At 35.1% G+C, this 19,043-nt stretch overlaps 4 protein-coding genes across 4 annotated transcripts; 2 read left to right on the top strand and 2 right to left on the bottom strand.

Annotated features, from left to right (window-relative positions):
* The first annotated feature begins 139 nt into the window (after positions 1 to 139).
* Positions 140 to 5,037, top strand: LOC142606605 (serine/threonine-protein kinase BSK5-like). The gene is made up of 10 exons (XM_075777920.1): positions 140 to 379; positions 481 to 701; positions 786 to 921; positions 1,452 to 1,585; positions 1,666 to 1,771; positions 2,149 to 2,234; positions 2,440 to 2,628; positions 2,866 to 3,030; positions 3,827 to 3,940; positions 4,471 to 5,037. Exons 1-10 carry the CDS (start codon positions 298 to 300, stop codon positions 4,711 to 4,713), a joined length of 1,476 nt encoding a protein of 491 aa, XP_075634035.1. The 5' UTR covers positions 140 to 297; the 3' UTR covers positions 4,714 to 5,037.
* Positions 5,038 to 5,710: 673 nt separating this feature from the next.
* On the bottom strand, positions 5,711 to 9,110 carry LOC142606607 (mitochondrial import inner membrane translocase subunit TIM10). The gene is made up of 6 exons (XM_075777923.1): positions 8,980 to 9,110; positions 8,828 to 8,888; positions 8,458 to 8,510; positions 7,030 to 7,068; positions 6,752 to 6,821; positions 5,711 to 6,035 (listed from the first exon to the last, which is right to left on the bottom strand). The coding sequence occupies exons 2-6, from the start codon at positions 8,879 to 8,881 to the stop codon at positions 5,985 to 5,987; spliced, it is 267 nt and encodes an 88-aa protein (XP_075634038.1). The 5' UTR covers positions 8,882 to 8,888; positions 8,980 to 9,110; the 3' UTR covers positions 5,711 to 5,984.
* A 158-nt stretch (positions 9,111 to 9,268) lies between these two features.
* On the top strand, positions 9,269 to 12,118 carry LOC142606606 (uncharacterized). Its single transcript, XM_075777921.1, has 4 exons — positions 9,269 to 9,377; positions 9,561 to 9,688; positions 10,934 to 11,010; positions 11,831 to 12,118. The coding sequence occupies exons 2-4, from the start codon at positions 9,588 to 9,590 to the stop codon at positions 11,974 to 11,976; spliced, it is 324 nt and encodes a 107-aa protein (XP_075634036.1). The 5' UTR covers positions 9,269 to 9,377; positions 9,561 to 9,587; the 3' UTR covers positions 11,977 to 12,118.
* A 2,497-nt stretch (positions 12,119 to 14,615) lies between these two features.
* On the bottom strand, positions 14,616 to 18,441 carry LOC142607053 (uncharacterized). The gene is made up of 2 exons (XM_075778462.1): positions 17,520 to 18,441; positions 14,616 to 15,044 (listed from the first exon to the last, which is right to left on the bottom strand). The coding sequence occupies exons 1-2, from the start codon at positions 17,909 to 17,911 to the stop codon at positions 14,822 to 14,824; spliced, it is 615 nt and encodes a 204-aa protein (XP_075634577.1). The 5' UTR covers positions 17,912 to 18,441; the 3' UTR covers positions 14,616 to 14,821.
* Between the last annotated feature and the right edge of the window lie 602 nt (positions 18,442 to 19,043).

A 19,043-nucleotide genomic window follows, 5' to 3' on the forward strand; every position in this document is an offset into this window, starting at 1 on the left:
ATTTTAACATTAAAAAAATAAAAACAAAAACAACCAAAAAAAGCTTTTATATAAAAATATACTATGTTTTTTTATTTATAAAATATTATGTTTATTTATTTATTTCTTCTCTCAATTCCTCTATAGCTTATATTTATCTCTCTATTTTCTTACTTTCCTAGCTTATCCTCCTCCTCCTCCTTCTTCTTCTTCTTCTTCTTGTTCTCTCTCTCTCTCTCTCTCTCTCTCTCTATATTTGAAAGTGATTGAAAGAGAAGCTTAGTGAAAGTTTAATCTATTAAGCTGATAGTAATAGCAATGGGAGCTCGTTGCTCCAAGATATCGTTGTGTTTTTGGGCATCAGATATGAAGTCAAATCTCAAAGAGTTTTCCGACATTGGTAAGATTTATTTGTTTTTACTTTTAATCATTGAGAAAAAAAAAATTGAAACCTTTTATGTGTTTTGGGGTTTCGATGATGATGGTGATATATGGTTGCAGAGAATGGAGCGAGGGGAGAAGATTTGTTGTTGGGGAGTTTCAGAGAGTTTAGCTTAGATCAACTTCGTGAAGCAACTTGGGGTTTCTCTTCAGAGAACATAGTATCAGAGCACGGAGAGAAAGCTCCAAATGTTGTTTACAAAGGGAAGCTTGAAGATGATATTCGGGTCGCTGTTAAGCGCTTCAACAAGTCTGCTTGGCCCGATTCTCGCCAATTCCTAGTAAATTTTTCAAACTTTCTCTCTCTCTTTCTTTCTATTTATAGCCATATGCATGAATAAGTTGTGATTGGATTTTGGTTGTAGGAGGAAGCGAGAGCAGTGGGCCAGCTAAGAAGCGAGAGATTAGCGAATTTGATAGGGTGTTGTTGCGAAGGGGAGGAGAGATTGCTAGTTGCTGAGTTCATGCCTAATGACACTCTTTCTAAACATCTTTTCCATTGTGAGTTTTCTTTTCTTCCCTTTCTTCTTGTTTAATAGATCATGTTTGTATTTGGAATTTTTGTGTTTAGTTTTTTGAGCTGATTATTGCTATGCTACATTATTATGCATATAGATGTTTTGTGCGAACTGGGTTTTAAGAAGGGTGACAAAGATAGATGCAAATGTGGGATTTTTGAGTTTAGTGGTAAATTTTGGTTTGTTTATGTGTTGGAAAATTGAATGGTTTTTTGCCAATCGATTTAATTTTTGTCGAATTAGTTGAGTGGATTATGTGAATTTCTGGGCTACCCTGACTATAGCCGGTCCCAAAATTTTGGGGCTAAAGCTTTGATTTTCTGGGATACTGAATAATCAAAAGTTTAAATTAAAGGGTTTTTTTTTTTTTTTTTTTTTTTTGTGGGACTTACCCTGGGTATTTTGAGCAGCCAAACCGAGCGGGAAGAAAATATGTGATTAGTATGTGTCTTTACTTCAATTAGTTGAAAAATTACTTCCCTCTAATTTGTATTTGCTTAAAATATTGTTTAGGGGAGGCTCAGCCTATGAAATGGGCAATGAGGCTGAGAGTGGCTATGTATTTGGCGCAAGCTTTGGATTATTGTAGCAGTAAAGGCAGGGCATTATATCATGACCTTAATGCTTACAGAGTTTTGTTTGATCAGGTACATTCCTCAGTGTTGTTGCCTTCTCTTCTAAAGATATTGCTTATTTTCTGTGCTTAAAATGAGTCTATAATCAACAGGATGGAAATCCAAGGCTCTCCTGCTTCGGCCTTATGAAGAATAGCCGAGATGGCAAGAGCTATAGTACGAACTTGGCTTTCACTCCTCCAGAATACTTGAGAACAGGTAACAACCATGTCTGATGGAAACAGTATCTAATTTTAAGGCTTGCAGTATACACAGCTGTATGTAGGATGTGATGCAAAAGCAGAAAATGAAAACTGTACCAATTAAGGTGTTCCAGAAAGGAAACCCTATTACTGCGAACATCAATAGAAGTAAAAAGAATGGGAATGTTATTCCATTATAGAATACTGGCCTTTTCAGCCACGTAACTGTTAAGCTGTTACTCGTTATCTCTCTTGAATATGATTTTACTTCTGCTTTTATTTTTGATGATAGCAAAAAAGATATTCTGCTTCGAGCTCTATCTATATGAATTTGAACACATCATGCCTCTGTATGCTTCTTTGACTGAGCTACTCAGATGTATCTATTTTCAGGAAGAGTGACACCAGAAAGTGTAGTTTACAGCTTTGGCACCCTATTGCTCGATCTGCTCAGTGGCAAACACATCCCTCCCAGCCATGTAAACATTTTCTTATATACTCAGTTGTATCTATCTTTGTTCCTAGCTTAAATAGTTCTTGACCTTCTAAGAAAAGGGATAAGATCCCCTCCCATTGATTCCTCCCATTTTTAGCCAGATGTGAGACATGTGGCATTTACCATCCTTGTGAGTGTGATATCATAGTAGGAATTGTGGAGTTCAATACTTTTCCTTTTATTTACAGGCACTTGACTTGATACGTGGCAAAAATTTTCTGATGCTGATGGATTCTTGTTTGGAGGGTCATTTCTCAAATGATGATGGAACTGAATTAGTGCGATTGGCCTCACGTTGTTTACAGTTTGAACCCCGCGAGAGGCCAAATGCTAAGTCTCTTGTGTCTTCTCTTGCCCTTCTTCAGAAAGAAACACAGGTATGCTCGACTTCTTTAAACATAAATGGATCTCAGTCAGTCAATATTATAGTCTGGAAAATATTTGCTTCTTTGAGTATATATTTTGGCATTTGCGCATTATGAAGGACTTATTATTTTATGCTGAAACTGTACCGATAATGAAAGTTTAGTTAGCTGAATTCTGCTTTACAGTGCTGGCATTTGAATTGAATACCTTGAGGATATTATATCATCTCATTTGGTGGTATTCTGTAGGTCCCATCACATGTTTTGATGGGAATACAGCATGTGACTGCATCCCCAAAGGAAGCGGTGCCATTAACGCCTCTGGGTGAAGCTTGCTCAAGAAGGGATCTTACTGCAATACACGAAATGTTAGAAACTGTTGGATACAAGGATGACGAGGGGGTGGCAAATGAGGTTAGTGGTCTCTAATCCAAAATTATGCAAAATTTGCTACTTCAATCTAATGTCAGAGGAAGAAAAAAATACTTTTAGTCTCTTGCCTGTTGCTTTTTATTATGTGATATTAATTTGCACAATGATCAGTACAAGTACACTTTTCTATGCTGAAATATCATCAAAGGTTTTGCCTTTACAGTCCATCTTTCCAATATTTCTGTGACATGACTTTGTGTCCCTTTCAAACATGATTAGTAATTCTCTAAATTTTATTGCTTTAATAAAAAACTGAGGAAAAAGGTTGGCCTTTCAACTTTCAGGGATGTTTCTTAATAAAATGCTCAAGATCTCCCAAATCTGCTTTTGATCATGATGTGTTAGTCTCCTCTCTTATTGGCATGTCCTGTGGCATTTGCATAATTTTCTTCTGGAGCTAAAAAGGGCTATTATTGCTCTTTAAATAGTTGGGGGTACCAAAATACCCAACGTGTTTTCATGTCATATGATGTTTCATGCCATATGATGTTTTCCACTGTACAACCATGTATATTCATCATACCTAGGTCTTTTTGGTTAAGCAAGCCTTTTTATAACAGCATTTGAGAGATCTGAGGGAAAATTGCCTGACAATGATACTGATAATTTCAATATACAAACCAGTAATTTAATACCATATACTTCAATTGCTTGCACTATTATTTGTTATTCTCAAACTTACACTAGTGTTTGTTAATCTCGAACTTGAATTTGGTCCCTCTTATACACGTCATATTGCTCAATACCATCATACCATGGGATTTTCCTTGCCTTGCAGCTTTCCTTCCAAATGTGGACAAATCAAATACAGGAAACACTGAATTCTAAGAAGCGTGGAGATACTGCTTTTCGATCTAAGGACTTTGCTAATGCCCTTGATTATTACACACAAGTAAGTCATTTCTTTAGGCCTGCAGAATTCTCGACTAGAAAATTGTTATGCAAACTGAATGTCTAGGAATGCTGACACATCATTGCAGTTCTATGGCAATGTAATATTATCAAGACATTAATAGCATGTACTTCCACATCTCAATTAATAAAATACTAGACCACAATACACATCCTCATTCTTTGTAGCCGGAATGCAGTTGTTATGTTCCATTTGATGGGTAATGATTTTAGAAAAGTAAATAGTGATTTTGGCAAAGCTACATCACCTTTTCCCTCAAAATGGAAATTGGAGAGATATGCCTTGGGTACAACTTATTTTTCAGTTTTTTTTTTTTTTTTGAAAATGAGATTGTTTGAAAGGCTGTACTCAAAAAAAAAAAAAGGTGAAGTTTTTTACTGTACTTTGAAAAGGTGCATTTGAAACTGCGTTACCAAACATTGTTGCTAAAAAAAGTAGAAATGTAGAGTACTGTTGAATTTGCTCCTTTATTTATCCTAACGTGGAATCTCCTTTGCTTGAATCTATAGTTCATCGATGGTGGGACCATGATATCACCAACTGTGTTTGCCAGACGCTGCTTGTGTTACTTGATGAGTGAAAAGCCACAAGAAGCTCTTGGAGATGCAATGCAAGCCCAGGTAATAGCTCCTGAATGGTCTACTGCCTTCTATCTTCAAGCAGCTGCCCTCTTCAGCCTTGGGATGGACAATGATGCACAGGAAAGTCTTAAAGATGGAACATCCTTGGAAACACAAAGACACAGAAACTGAAAGTGTATAGGTTTTTTTACCCCTTTCTTCTTGCATTAGGGACAAAAGAAAAGAAAAAAATAGCAAACGAAAATACCCCTTGTATCTATATTTATCCATCTCTTCCTTTCCTCGGCTTATTAGTTTCTACAGCACCTGAGGATTAATGTCCAATTTACGTTTGATCTATGTTTTTAATTATCTCAGTCTTTAGTTGCTTCTGTAATTAATTTTTTTTTCACATTTCTTAGCTGTCTTGTGGCTTCTGCTATATTCAGATTGTGATGGTAAGAATGAAAGTTGAGTTTGCATTATGGAAAAAAATTTGGCTTTTCGAGGGTTGAATTTCTTGCCTTTTAAATTCTTTTTTTCTTTTGCTGCATATCTTGCCTTTTAAATTCTGATGATCAAGAAATGAGCTTTGAAATTGTTAATAGGTGCGTTAGGCTGCATCACCTTGTTCTTGGCCCATTAATTAACGTCCTATATCTACGAGAAACACGAGAAGCACGCTACACGTATAATTTTTGGCCTTAGATTTGCACTCAAGTGAAGCTCTCGTTTCCTTCTCTGTGGGGGAGGAGGCAGTGCACTTAAACTGTGTTCCCCAAGTTACCTTGCGATATTGAAAAGAAAATTAAAAAAGAAAAAAGAAGTCGGATAAACAGATCCCATTAATCTTCCAATCCAATCTAAACATACTCAATTGCTTAATTGATGTTATTGTATCTGACATGTCTTATATAGGATGCAATTTGATTCCCTAACTTGCAATTTGAGTCATTCAATTGTAGGCTTCAAGATTCACGCATGTAGGAATTTCACATTCATTTTCAGTCTGGATTTTCATAATGAGATAGCTAGAATGAACCACAAACTTCAGATGCGCAGAAGTGGAAGGGCACTGACGTACGTATAAATCTTTTTTAAGCTCTGTGGGGGAAGGAAGTGGGCCCTTAATGTGCATTAACATCTCCATTCCTTTCATGCATTTGAAGACTTCCAATAAACAAGCAGCAGCAAAAACAATTCAACATGTTATAGAATCATCACAAAATACTGATGATTTTTCCAAGAATAATATTTCATGTATGAAGAGCTAACAATTTTATGGCTTAAATCTAGGAGCAGCATAAATTCAAATTCCTGCTTATACTTTAAAAAAAAAAAAAACAAAATGGAACCACCTCATAAAGTTTGGTACAAACAAAAATCATTCCAGTATCAACCTTTGGCAGCCAGCCAGGCAAACACGTAACTAATGTAGAGCAAATTTCAGAATAGCCTTAATTTCACATTGGGGGCCGACCTGAACCTAGCAGCTGGCCGACTAGATTAGTCACCTGGCAAAAACACAAAACAGCTTGCTTTTATTTCCATTACATGATGGTAATCGCACGCAAATCATAATGCATAGGTGATGAAATACCAATTACATACACTAAATTACCACAAAACAGAATAGAACCAGCAAGCAACCCACACTATTCAAATACTGATGTCACAGAAAATCACATGACTAAAGGTTAGGCCTTTCTAAAGCAACACCAAGGCTGCAAGACTTATACAGATATTTCTAAGCTAATGGCATGGTGCACAGAATTATCAGTATAACATACGCATTGATAAACTTAATAAAATAATGTGAAGGAAGCATGGAAGAAATGGAGGATATAAAATTAAAATTATGCCAGAAACATGATGGAGAGAATCCAATCAAACATCAAGACAACAACATTCATAGACAGGCCAAGGGGAAAAATGAAACTTCTGGTGTGGAGGGGTTGAAGGTAAGAAGAAACTGAAATAGTCTTTTTTGTAACAAAATCCAGTTCAAAAGAATATGACGATAGATGAGAGTCAGTCCACATTTAAAACATCTGCATTGCTCCTTATACAGGATATCTATGAGTAGCTTGAAAATATTTACAAACTTATCAAGCAAATTATAACATGGATATGACTTTAATCCACCCCCTCAAAAAAAAGTACATCAATCATAAGTTTATACTGTGGGAAGTACTGTATAAACCATATGTGAATATGATTGTCAACTTACATGCCAATATTTTGATACGCAGCGATCAATGCAACTATTTTCACCCATATTTAGTTCAGACTCCTTGTACCTGAAATAATAAATGATAATATGATCAATTTGATACATTTTCTTTACACAAGGATGTCAAATGAGTACTTTCTGCAATTAATTAATGTAGAGAAAAAATTACTGAACTTTGTAAAAAAAGTTAACTGGATTCTTCAAAGGTGAATTCAAAATCAACTTAGAAAAGTGCATGCAAATTGCAGGAAAGAAATAAACACAAAGTTTTGTACCTTTTCTCAACGCACTTATTAAAACATGTGTGTGTAAGCCTGATTCAAAAAGAGAAAAAGGAAGCAGGTTAACCTCAATAAATATTTATCATGAATGGAAAATCATAAACAGTGCAATTTTATTCAAAATATATATCACTAAGAGACATCCTCAACCATAGCAGTCCAATTCCCAATCTTGATCTAGCAAGTGAAAGCATTGATAAATGTGCTTACTATAGGATAGTTTCTCTTTTGGTATTAATTATGCACTCATCCTTTTTAGGTGAGACCACACCTTAAAATGACATTGATCTAAATTCACAAAGTAATACTTCCATTTGTTCAAAAGAAGAGCCATATCTTTCTCAGAATTTAGTAACTTCAACTCAATTAACAATCACTAACGAATTAACCCATTAACAGAGATAGTTAATGAGAGATAATTGAGCATCATCTTTCTAAGAAGAAGGCGTGAAACATAATCAACTTGAATTCAAGAAAGCTATTCAAAATCTCAGCCTCAATCCCCTAAATAGGAGGGGAGGGGGGTAGATGCTTTGCACCTGACTATGATTGGATAGCCCTCTTGATAACTTGTTGAAGATTTGTAACTAGCAGCCAGTTTCCCAATGTGCGGAGCCCCAAAGAAAAAGTCTTAGTACTTATCTAAGAAGAAGGGTTTCAATTTCTTATACAACCCAAAGTAACCCCCAAATAGAGTGAAAACTTGACAAAAGCCATACAATCAAGTAGACAATAAAGGAATACCTTTATCACAACTAAACCTAATACAAGCGTTCCTAGATTGAATCTAATCACCAGTTAGTCTCTTGTAGAAAGACTGTAAAAGTATATATCAAGTTTGAAATTTATAAAGTTGCTTTTTTCTTTTATTTTACCAATCCTACAGGAATAAGTATTAGATGATTCCTGTGTGAAGTTTAAGAGGGACTTCAACGAGGACTAATTAACAGAAATTTTGACCAAAACTTTCAATCATCCAAATTACAACACCTCAAATCGATGGCTAAGTTCAAATGAAGTGACCAGGAAAAAGTCATTTTTTTCATAGGAAGTTTTCAAACACTTCCACGTTTAATAGTTTTCATCTCACTGGTAGAGAGGACCTTAGCACAAAATGCACCCTTGGAATCCATATCATGTACGGTACAACCTATCTACAATTAATAAACAAATGAAAGAAAAGAACACTCTTCACATGCTCATTGAAAATGGAAAATAGGAGAAGAGAATGTAAAAAGCAAAATCTGCAACCCATTATAGGATACATATAGACATTAGCATATACTAAAATGCATTAACCATAGATAGTTTCTTAAAAAAAAAAAACCCTCTTCTGAAATACAAATACTATCAGGATACATACAAGTTAGAAATTTCACCCATCCATCCAAACAAATAAAAGAACCAAATTAGAAAACCTACTTGTTGAACAACTCCACCCTGTACTCCATTTCCTTTTCCGCCATCCCAAAGATCTGCATAGTGTACCAAAACCAAATTTAAAATCCAACACCTTTTTCAACGATAGCTAATAACTAGCATTACCCATCATTTTAAATTGCCAAAAATCAATACCCCAAACACAAAAATAGATTAGAGAGTTCGAATAATCAAGCCCGAGGGATTGCTGAGACCAAATTGGCACACCCATTAAAGGTTTAAAATAAAAAATTCACATAAATCTTTGAAGCATTCAGTTCAAGTCAAAACTGTGATAAGCTCAGAAACACCAAAAAAATCTAACATTTGAAGATTTGGGAAACAGAAAGTAGCTAAAACAAAAGGTACCCACCTGTTCTTTCTCAATAGCTGTTGGAGCATTAGCGTTATTGTTGGCAGCAGCCATTTAGACCCTGAAATAACCAAACAAAAGTCAATCAAGCTTCGTTAACTTCCAACGAAATTCAAGCTTCAATTAATTAATAGAAGTAGTAAAAATCTTACTCTGTGTCTCTGTTAGATGGAAAATTAGGTTGCTTTATAGTTAATAGAGAGATTCGATGCGAGCAAGAGCGGAAAAATTGAAAACCCTAGATTTGATTTATATATATGTATCTGTGCTTTGTGAGTGTGATGGAGTATACAAAAGTTTAGGGTTTTAGAAGCAATTATACAGTGTGAACGTTGATGAAGAAAATACCCAATCAGCGTAAGCCACGTAACCATAAGAGTACATCTAACAGCAATACAGATTCAAGTCTAGGGATAACTTTGTAATTTAACTTATAGTAGTTCACCGTATAAAACATACTTTGGGTATGAGCGATATATACTTAACGAACCGACTGGCTTACTTTCTCTCTCTCTCCCACCTCGTACTTTTGTCTTCGACAATTTCACAGGCAAGCTCTCTCTCTCTCTCTCTAAGATTTTATTTTTGTGTTTTTTGAGTGGGTATTTAGTTATGTAAGGATTAGTTGCAGTCAGTTTTTGTTTATGTAAATTCATAGGATTTGTTACTATTTGTGATAATCTCTGTGTCTGTGTGTGTGTTTGTTTTTGACGGTGTCGTTTTGGGTTTGCAGTGGTGTTGTAGAGAGTTATAGACGAAGATGGAACACGGGTCATATGCAGACAATAGTAATGCAACGTTTTCTTTGACAGATGAAGATCATACGCTTGCAAATGCAGTCAGATTCTCCTTAAATCAAGAGTCAGTGCCTGCTTTCTTATTTCTCTCTCCATATTTTATTTTCATCTGTATGTTTCAATTTTTTATAAAAATACTTCTGCTTTAGTTACATTTATACTGTCAATTACATCACCGGGTATGTGTAAAGATGACTATTGAGTGTTGAGCTTTATTTCTTATATGATGCTGCTCATGAATCAATACATATTTTATGAATATTGTGGTTATAGTTAGCTCAATTGGTAAAGTATTTTGTCATCGAATAAAAGACTTGGATTCGGCATGATAGTGAAGAACTACAATCATCATGTAGTTGATGTCATAGATTCTAAATATATATACTTTTAGTCCCTAAAATTCGCTGTAAAATCGATTTTAGCCCCTTAAATATGTGACGGTTCAATTTGCTCCCTCAAAACTGGGGTGCCACAGCGTCCCGTTAGTCACATAAACAGCAAAGATAGATTGAGGGACCAAATTGTTCACTAATTGAAATTTTAGGGACCAATGTGTTTATCACCAGCTCTAGAGCATGCCTCATGTTCCAATCCATTATTGATGCTCATCAATCTCCACCACTTCTTCTGATACTGAGGAAACACAAGGTAGTTTTCACAGTCCATTATACGGAGATTCTGAGTCTATTTTTCAAGAAGAAGATTTTCCAAGAACTTTAATGGATCAATTTGGAAAAGTGTTAAAAATCTCAAATGAAAAGTAATTCTGAAGAAATGCCTATTCTAGTAACTAGCACCAAAAATTTGGAAGAACAACTTCAAGAGTTGCAAAGGAAACTCATTGAGAAAGAAGCCGAAATAGTGGCCTTGGCAGCACAATGTATAGGGAACATTATACCCTATATATTCTTCTGGCAGGTGGGGTCATGCTTCTGTGGTTTACTCCTTAGGGGTGGGTTCAAAGGGCATTGCCTTGGTGAGGTTCCATGTCATCAAAAATTAATATTAGTGTTATGAATATTAAATTATTAGTATAGGTTCTAGTTCTAGATAGTGCTGCACAAATGGGAGGCCTTTTTGTGTTAAGTAATCTGAATGTGTCAAATGGATTAACATATTAAGCTCTTCTAAATAGAGCTAAGCATCTATTCCTGCTGATTAGGATGAGATGTTATGGAGCTAAAGCCTTGAAATAGCTTCTGGTCTTATGTACTTATATCTCTCCATTATGTGTCAGTACTTGGCTTCTTTTTGTGGATGTATTTGTTTACTGATGATTTATCTGAGAGATCGATATGTCATCTTGCAGTCCAAGGGTTTCATTCTGCGGGTATAGCATTCCTCATCCTTCAGATAATCGAGTTAATATCAGAGTACAAACCACAGGTAAGAGATACACACTCCATCTCTAGCAACATATTTATCTTAATGATTGTTTTCTAGCTAAGATGCTTCTTAAAATTTCAGCAGTGAGCCTATCCCTAATGTATGATTTAGTGTTTGAGATGATGATACATGTATGCATCCTGCTACTGATTTCTTTTATTGTTACAACAATGTATTTCATTTGAGGTATTATAGTTATATATACATATCATGTGTAGTTCAATCTGTAAATTGAAAAGAGCTAAGAGCCTTGTGGCTTACCAGCATTGTTTGGTCTCCTTTATGAGGGGAACCAAGGTTCAAATCCCCCCTCACCATTTATTGTAACAATTGAATTAAAAATAATTAATAATAAAAAATGTGTGAATTGAAAAGAAATTGCTCTGCAGCACATATGCTATTCTCTCATAATAGTTATGACCTTGGCCCAAGTATGTAATTTTGATTGCTTGAGTGTGCTCTAAAGATTTATAATACTATTATGGTAAATGCCTTCTAAAATCATAATAGGCAATATATCTACATAAATTTCTCCAACCCCAAGTGCTTGGGATTAAAGCTTTGAAAGTGTCTACACCTTTTCCCTCTATGAAAAGGTTGTCACTCATCAAAAGAAAAATATTTAGTAAAAAGTTTTCTTGCAATTACACTATGAAGAACATGCTGAGAGTAAATATTTGATGTTACTTGTATAAAGCTCTTTGCCATAGATTCTTGTCTAAAATTTAGTATTAAGGTGGCTATGCATTTAGGAGACTTATACTGGCTATGCACATTGTGTGAATTTGGTGGTTTTTGGTTCTTGCCTGGAATTTTATAGGTGCTCCAGCACGTGAGGTATTGAAAGATGCATGCCAGGATCTGATGATGATGTGCCAGCATGTGAGAAGCACTCTTGACGTGGCTGTTGCTGATTTCAAATTGAGAACCCCCCAAAAGGAGGATGAGGATACAGATATGAAATAGAATTGGTCCTTTTGACTTTCAGTCTCTCCTTAATGTATTTCCAATTATCACTGTAGTTTTAAGAGACAAGCTTGAAATTAAGCTTACATATTTTACTCCAATTGACGAGTTCATTTATTAATTTTCTGAGATGTTTACTTTATTTTGTTCACTGTTTGTGAAATGATGCATGGCAGCCTTCGAAACTTTGGGATTAACGGGCTGTCTTGCTAGGAATGTGGTGAGAATGAAGTGGATGGGATTTAGAGAATAGGAATGGAAGCTCAGGAGAGATTATGAGATGAGATTGCTGAGAATTTGAGCAAGAAATAAGAGAACAAAGAGCTGCTGAGGAGTCACGGGAAGGGAGTGAATAGTTGAGAGTGAGACTATTAGCAAGTTAGCTAGAAAGGGAGGGAGAGTGATGCAGGACAACCTAGGCTTCCCACCTAAATCAATCCACAGTTAAACCTTAGGCTTCACCACCTAAGGGTTGTTTGGAATCACCACCAAATGCAAACACAATTTGCACAATAATCTTTGATTAATAATAATAATTTGAATAATAAATAATCTTTTTATCTATAATAATAATAATAGTTTGAATACAAAATAAATCCTTTTATAGAGATAAAGATAAACATCCATGAAACAAATCCTAATCAAATTCAAAATACTAATCCTGACTAATCCAAACGCTAAAGATAAACCCAAATAAAGATAAAGATAATTAGTAATTGCAACTATAATTAAAGATAATCAAATGTGGTGTGGGTGTGGTATCTGCACGAGAGCTTCTGAAAATATCAGCAAGAGGTAATCAGAAGCCATTACCACAAAAATCCAATTACTTACAGAAATCCTTAAGCACCTTATTATTCCAAGTTACTTTGCTATTAGTACGTTGGAATCTCTTATGCTGACTACTGGTTGCTTCTTGATTATTTTATATGGTTGGCCGCTGCATCGTTATAATTTGGCCAATCTGCTTTAGATAATTCAAGTAAACCCAAGTTGTTTATTTTCAAATCTTTTGTTTATGTTGAACAGAGAACCTATCCCCAACACAGCATCCTTTGGGTTGGGGTAAATTTTATAGCTGGAAGGAGATGATTCTGGAAACATGTTAACTCTTGTAGCATTTTAATAGTAAGGTACTAAGAGCATCACCAACGGATTGGACATATCTCAAATGTAGGCTTCTTTTACAATTGAGGCCCAAAATGTACCCTCCATTAGATGTTGTAAACAACCACTATTGCAAAAAAAAAAAACAATTGTGTTATTCTAAACTTAGAATCGCACTGTAACTCAATGGTAAAAATATATATTTATTTTATGTATTTTCTCTCTCTACGGTCTCTCATTTCTCTCTCATTCTGACTCTCACTTCATCTCTCTCTCGCCATGTTCAAAGCTTGCACCGGTGTTGGGGCTTGAGGTAGAAGACTTTGGAATCGTCGGTGGCAACAGAGGGGATGAGTCTGGTGTCAAGGAGCTTGAGGATTTCGTCGCAGATGTCGGAAAGGTCTAGGTTGTGATTTGGTTTCTGGTATGGATTTTTTGTTGTGATCTGGTTTCGTCGCAGTCCTTGGATTTTTTGTTGACGACGGTGGGTCGTGGGTTTTGACAACGGTGGAGATCGGCATGGTGGAGATCGGTGGGTGGTGAGATTGGTGGAGCTGTGGTGGCTGTGGCATTATGATCGACATGGGTGTTAATGGTTTTTTTTTCTAGGTTTGCTGGTATATGTGATCAGCATTGTGGTGGTTTTTTTTTTTTTTTTTCAGTTTCACCGATCTGGGTTGATATGGATGATGGAGGAGTTGTGTGGAGAAGTTGAGTTGATATGGATGATGGAGGAGTCTGGAAGATACAAGCGTAGAGGATAAAATTGGAAAAAAAAAATGAAAAAATATATTTTACTGTAAAGATATATTATTTTAATGAGTAAAATAAAAAAATAAAATAAAATATTAAGTGTATTAAAAAATAATATTGTATAATTGATAAAATTAGAATAACCCATGCAAACGCGATAAGGTTTGAGGCAAACGGCTTGCATTCCTCCCGGTAACTTGGCAATAAATCCAGGGAAATTTATTATGCTCTATGACTTGTTTTCTACTCAGACAGATTTTAAAAAAAATAAAAATAAAATAAGAATTAAAGTGTCAGGGCAATAAATTTGGGCATAGCCTAGCCTTGATTTGTAGCTCTTTTATTATTGGGGCTACAGGGGACAGTGACTCAGTGAGACATTACATGCTGACCGTAGCCTGTCATATAATAGACAAGGTCATTTAGGGTGAGCAATAATACTAGTAACACAATATTTATCATAACTTACTAAGATGGTACATTGTTATTGGAACATCCCTTTCACATGTACTACAAGTTTACAACAGGTCAGATCACATCAAGAATTGTGGGAAAATTTTGTGTCCCCAGGATATTATTTGAGATCACTGTCGGTCCTTGCTGGCATTTTTCCTTCGCCGCTTGACCATGATAGCGCAGTCTACACCAAGAATTTAACAGATAAAACTGAATGCACAATGTAGTTGCTGAATATCCTGTGCACATTCTCAACATTATGAAAGAGACTAAAATATAGACATCAAAATTGCTGCTTAATTCAGAAATTGCAAGACATGTAATTGAATGGCTCAAAGAAGCTTTTATTATACATCATAACATACATTTCAATACTAATTCTAAAGAATAGTACATGTAGTCATCGGTAGATGTAAGTTATCCATACAAGCACAAGGAGAATGAGGACTGCAGCTTCACCTCAGATCATGATAGGTTACTAACTTTTTCTTTTTTTCTTTTTAATTGCTTCTTCTTTAATCTCATGGACTCATGATAGAATTTTAAAGTGAAAAAGCCACGAAATGACAAAGCCAAGGACCAAGCAGGCCAGTAGGAAATTCATTATGCGGCGGCCATGCCAGATGGTTCGACTCTCAACAAGTATCACAGGTGCTGATGATGCTAAGGGGGCAATGGCAGTAGCATTGATTGCCTCATTTCTCTGCTCACCAGCAACATTGAGTGCAATGGTGCCACAGATCTCACAAGTTCTGCCAAAAGTAATTAAATTAATTAGAAATAATGAAAAATATTATTGGTAAATGAATTAAAACTGAGTAACTCACAACTCATTGAAATAAGGCATGAAGCAAAAAAATAAAAATAAGGTAGTAAGCAAGTTTCAAATCCAAATCAAAAGGAACGGATGCTCTGAATTTACTGTTCTATTCTGTTCATTCATCAATTCAACTTACCAAAGCATGGATAAGTTTGTTGTGATCAAATGACAGAAATTTTCAATGTGAACAAGAACAGCAAAAAAATTATTGCAGCTAAAATTTATTTATTCTATATTTATAGATATACACACACACACACCAGGGTTTAAAAAGATAAACAACACAGTCAATGGTGCTCTTGCACTGTATATTTGGCTAAATTGTGATCTACATATTACATTATTACTGAAGAGTTACACTACTTTTTCTTTTACAACGAACAACGTTTTAGGAAAAAGTTTCTTTATTCAAGCATGCAACTCTGTTCTTCATTGTCAATTGGTAATTCTTGTAAAGTCAAGTTAAAGGGCAACATATTCATAAAATGGGTGTAGCGAAAAATTATAAGGAAAGATAAGGTACAAAATGAAGAAATTTGTTTAAAGATTAGGATAGCTCCTATATATAAAAAGAAAAGGAAGAGTTGCTTGAGATTGGTTGGCTATGTGCAAAAGACAACAACCAATGTACCAGTGAAAAAATGATTTGATTTAAGTTGAGGGAATGAAAAGAGAGAGGAAAACCTAAAATAACATTGGTAGAAATAGTTAAAAAGGATATGTTGTATAGGATAACATAGCAAGAATACATATGGTGTAGGATTAAGCCAACCCCAAAGGTTTAGGATTAAGCTTTGTTGTTGAAGTAGTGTATCCTCAACTCAAGCGATATCATAAAACAATATCAGCTCTTACTTACACTTGACCATGCTTTGGTCATTAGATTTGCAGTAACAATGTAACTTATAAAAACTATGAACACTCTCAAGTTCCCCTGTTTTCCTATTAGCAAAAGTTGTAGACATGACCAAGACTTGTTGAACTTGCATATTGAACAAAATGGGCAACATAGGCTGGGAAACATTTAGTATTTGATTAATGTTTAACATGTAGTGTCTACACACCCCTGAAGTTGGTATAACTACCATGGTTATGAACATAAGAGGTTCTTATCTTAGTACTGGTTAGCTGAAAGAAGCAACAGAAAAATGAAAAGAAAAGGTGGCTGAGAAGACTTTTAAACAGAGTATCCTACAAACACCCTAGATTCAGACAAAGGGTTGCATGAGTTAAACAGGAAAAGTCCCTCAAAATTCTCTCCCAACTTGCTACTAAGGGTCCGTTTGGATAGAACTTATTGCTGAAAACTGAAAACTGAAAACTGAAAACACTGTAGCAAAATAATTTTAAAATGTGTGAATAGTACCGCGGGACCCATTTTTAATGAAAAAGTTGCTTAAAAGTAAAATTTGTGGGTCCGTGAACAGTGCACGAATGCACTGTTCACAGAAAATTGGGTCAACACTTGCGGCTGGAGGAAAAAAAAAAAAAAAAAAAAACACAAAACACAAAACGCGGACGCAGAAACGCCTATCCAAACTCCACCTAAATAGGTAAAAAGATAAAGACAATCATGAACGTCACGTGAAAGGAACTCAAGCTACTAGCTAGGTAGCTAGGATAATAGGGTTAAAAGAAAGAGGCAGGCACAAGCAAGATGTGTTGGGGACCCTTATAAGGTAAGCAAGAAATTCTGACAAGTGTAGCTGTATATATATTATTTAACAATTTTTAAAAACTTAAAAACCTTTTACTATAGTTGCGATCTTAAGTTAAGAGATCAAATAGGAGCTGACTGCTTGTGGTAAGAAGATAAATCACTTGGGAGGAAATGGAACTCTTTATCATTGTAGTGAATTCATGAATAGAGAAGTAGGATAAAAATCAATGCTTTCCCTCTTTCAATTAAATTGTTCATGCTAAATTCAAGATTTAATCTTCTAATTTGGCTTTTACTCTCTGAAGATACAAGATTTGCATTTACTTTCAATAACCTAAATATTCCAATTAGGCTCGGTTGGAAATTTTGTCCTCTTGACACCAACAATGATGAACAAATAAGATTATATTATTCCTTTCTTTCCTTTTTCTTCCCTTTCTCAGAAATCAACAGAGAGATAACAGAAGAAAAATACGCAAGCATCAATAGTTATATTCACAAGTTCATAGCATACAGTGCGCATAATGAACAAAAGAATTAATCCCATGATTCCATCTTTAATAATTCCAGTAACAAAAAACTAAAATTAACCAACAAGTGGATATTCAGAATTTATCACACACACACACACACTAAATTTAAAAAAACTCACACTTTACAAACACTTACATATAGAAAGTAGAAACACACAAAGCCATAAATATTGATGAGCTAAATATCATAGAAAAAGTAGAGACTTATACTCACGTATTTCCCTTAATCTTGAACCATGTCTCAGCACATTGCTTGTGAGCAGCACCCAGATCACCTTTACAAAGACATCCCAACTCAATTGGCAACCCAGCTTCTCTATTACCCTCCAAAACCAAATGGCAAATCCTACAATCTCTTTCCACTTTGCCCAAACGCACTTTCACCTCCACAACCCCACTTTCCAAGTCCACCTCTGACATACAAATTGACCCAGCAGAAGAGTCCCTCTGAGAGTCTGAGACTCCTTCAATCTCCAACGGCGAGTGCCATGACTGGTCGTCGGAGTCGCCGGAGAGTGACACGTCACTGCTCCCAGTAGCAGAATGTCGATAAAGGCAGGCACTTTCACAGCCTGTGACAACATGGGAACCCTCTAAAGCTGCCATCTTGAAAAACCCAGAAAGAGAAATGTCATGGAATTGTGAGACAACGCGTGGTAAGCCTTAAAAGGTAGACTTTTTTCTTTTCTTTTCTTTTCTTCTAAATGGGTTTAAGGCATTTTTGTTGAACTGAGAAGTAAGAGAGAGAAAATGAAGGTGGTGCTTGGTTGGGTTTGGTTGGGTTTGGTTTGGTTTGGTTAGAGCTAGGAGATGGGGTGTCTGTTTGCTTGCTTTTATGAAAGATCAGAGTCTTCTATCTGGTTGCCCTCTTTACTGCCTATGTATAAGAGTGTCAGTTTTTTAGAGCAGTGCTGGTGAAAAGGAAACGCTGGAAAACTACAGTTTATTGGTGCAGACTGCAAAGGAGAACAATAAGGGGAAGACTGTGGGGCAGAATGAGATTGAGGGTGTTCCTAAGGATGACATTACAGTAGTACAATTTTTTCTTTTCTTTCCTCCTCTCTTTCTTCTGATTTTTGTTGGCAGTGTGTTGTGGGGACTGTAAGACAATGAGATTGTGCATGAGTTTGACAGACAGAGACTGTTCTTCCTTTCTCTCTCTTTTTATGTTCATCTATTTTTAGTTTTTACCCTTCACTTTTCTTAGGTTTTTTTTTTCCCCTTAGTATATTAAAGATCATGTTCATGTTAATGGGTAATAAACTATAAAAACTATATTAAGGATAATAAGTAATAAACTATATTAAAAAAAATTGATACTATTTTAAAATAAATATAAAAACTATCAAAATAAGTAATTGCTTCTCATAAAATATTTATAAAAAAATTTCTATTTCATTGCCTTTAACATCTATTAACATCTCTCTTATTTTAGAGTAATCCTATCCTACAAGAAACACCAATTTTGAGATTTGAATATCACTTTTACTTGAAGCATGACACGTTATTTTATATCAAGTCATGTAAGCAATTATAACAAAAATTATTTCTCTTTGTTAGCAAAATATATATATATATATATATATATATTATTTCTCTTTATTCTCTATTGTACTAGGTAATTGGTATTTTTTTTTTAAATCAGTTTTTTTTTACTATTTAATATATTTTTGCTATTATTTATGGGTCTTATTACACTTTTTGGTATTATTTATAAGTTTTATTGTATTATTTTAGT

The sequence above is a fragment of the Castanea sativa genome, chromosome 8 (assembly GCF_040712315.1).
Source record: "Castanea sativa cultivar Marrone di Chiusa Pesio chromosome 8, ASM4071231v1".
Classification (NCBI taxonomy): domain Eukaryota; kingdom Viridiplantae; phylum Streptophyta; class Magnoliopsida; order Fagales; family Fagaceae; genus Castanea; species Castanea sativa.